Source organism: Diceros bicornis, chromosome 31 (assembly GCF_020826845.1).
Source record: "Diceros bicornis minor isolate mBicDic1 chromosome 31, mDicBic1.mat.cur, whole genome shotgun sequence".
Classification (NCBI taxonomy): domain Eukaryota; kingdom Metazoa; phylum Chordata; class Mammalia; order Perissodactyla; family Rhinocerotidae; genus Diceros; species Diceros bicornis.
In genome coordinates, this window is record NC_080770.1 from 21,717,647 (window position 1) to 21,719,851 (window position 2,205).

Consider the following 2,205-nt stretch of genomic DNA (forward strand, 5'->3'; position numbering starts at 1 on the left):
AGAAGCAAGGAAAGATTTTGATAATGGAATAAAAATATATGGTTTTGAGCCAAACAATGAAAAAGGCATGTCCATAAGCCTGGATGGATCCTACTGTGTGAGAACACGTGGAGGGTAAATGAATAACATTTGGGAGTTCCCTCACAAGGACTCCAGTGGCGACGTAACTTCAAGATGAGTGCTGAAGATGTACTATAAACAATGTGAAGATACATCAATCCATAGAATCCTGAGGAAATAGGCTATAGTTATAGTGAGTGAAAAACAAATTACACAATGACTGACAACAGTGATATACTTACATCAATGAGTATTTAATATGGATCAATTTGAACATAGTAATCAGTATATAGATGATACAAATGATCAATATTTGTAAAATGCTGCATTCGAGGGCTGACTAATGCTTATTTGGAAATAACCTAGGATGTACAAACATTATTGACTGAAACCAAGATATTTTCTTCTCTAGTTTCTGAGCATAGAGATATGGATTGACACCCAACATTTTTTGCAATTTTACTCAATCCTAAAACCTTATGAAACAAATTTTCTTAAGCAATTTTTTCATTGCTTCTTTTACATCTTTGTTTCTTAAACTGTAGATGATGGGATTCAGCATGGGAATCACAATAGTGTAAAATGTTGACACTATCATGTCATGGTCTAAAGAGTAGCTGGAACTTGGTCTCACATATATAAAGAGGATTGTTCCATGATAAATTGTCACTCCAGTTAGGTGAGAAGCACACGTAGAAAAGACTTTTCGTCTCCCTTCAACAAAATGCATCTTCAGAAAGGCCACCAGAATGAAAGCATAAGAGATCAGGACAATCAGGATAGTGACTATCTCAATAGAGCCCACCAAGTAGAAGAGTAGAAGCTGGTTTGTGTGAGTGTCAGAATAAGAAATAGCGAGGAGAGGAGGGATGTCACAAAAAACGTGTTGAATTTTATTGGATGCACAGAAAGACAGAGTAAAAGTGGCCACAGTGTGTACAGAAGCATATAAAATGCCACAAAGATAGGAAGTAATGATGAGTGGCACATAGATCCTTGGTGACATGCTAACTGAATACAGCAGAGGGTTGTAGATTGCTACATAGCGATCATATGCCATTGCAGCCAAGAGAAAGCATTCTGTGGTCCCAAAAGTAACAAACAGAAACATCTGGGCTGCACATCCAGGGAGTGAAATGGCTTTATTCTCTGACAGGAAATTTATCAGCATTTTTGGGGTGACAACTGAAGAATAGCAGACATCCAAAAATGATAACACACTCAGAAAATAGTACATGGGGTTGTGGAGCCATGAATCCTCAATGACCAATACAACCAGTCCCAAATTTCCTATCAGAGTAAAAAGATAGATTGCTAGAAAGAGCAAAAACAGGAAGACTTGTACCTCAGAATCATCTGTGAAGCTCATCAATATAAACATGGCGACTTCTGTCATATTTTTCAACTGAATCTGGTATAAATCTAAATCTGATGGGAACCCTGACATTTTAGTTTTTATTTTAGGTTCTAAAAGCAATGTCTTATGAAAATAGAGTCTACTCATTTGTATCCTCACATTTGTTTCTTAGCAGGGCATAATAATTTCTTTGGATGTGATGAGATTGGCAGAGATGAAGATCTTGGACCCAAGTGGATGCATGCTGCTGTTAAGTAAAAGGAAGATATGATTTCACTCAGTAATTGACTAACTTTATCACGTTAAAAATACTCTGTCAACTTAAGTGGTTTCTTTTCCAATTTATTTTCTGTTAAATTTTTCCTCACCTGTTATCACATTACATCATTTTAAACTTCACAAAGACAAATGAATATAGGAATATTTCAGTCCAAACATATTATAGTGGAAAGTACTCACCTGAGTACTAGTTCTAGATTGCTACAATGTGCATGAAATACTTTTCCTTAATGTTCACATTCGTTAGTATGGGAGTAAGCACACATACATCACAATATTGAGTTGAATTTAAGTGAGAAAAGCAATACAGAAATTACTTAATTTTAAAATGTTTCCATATGACTAGAAAATGGGATAAGTTACACTTACATTTCAACTTTTCATGGAGAGACACCTTTCCCAAGAAACACATTTTACATCCTTTTTTCTGGCAATTTTCCTTTTCCTTTAGTTACCATTCTAGATTAGTGGTGAACAGAAGAGCAGACAGTATTCCGGAGATAGATGCA

At 35.6% G+C, this 2,205-nt stretch overlaps 1 protein-coding gene across 1 annotated transcript; it reads right to left on the bottom strand.

The window, feature by feature from the left end:
* Positions 1-529: 529 nt before the first annotated feature.
* On the bottom strand, positions 530-1,516 carry LOC131395450 (olfactory receptor 5T1-like). Its single transcript, XM_058527321.1, has one exon. It carries the CDS (start codon positions 1,505-1,507, stop codon positions 530-532), a length of 978 nt encoding a protein of 325 aa, XP_058383304.1. The 5' UTR covers positions 1,508-1,516.
* Positions 1,517-2,205: the final 689 nt, after the last annotated feature.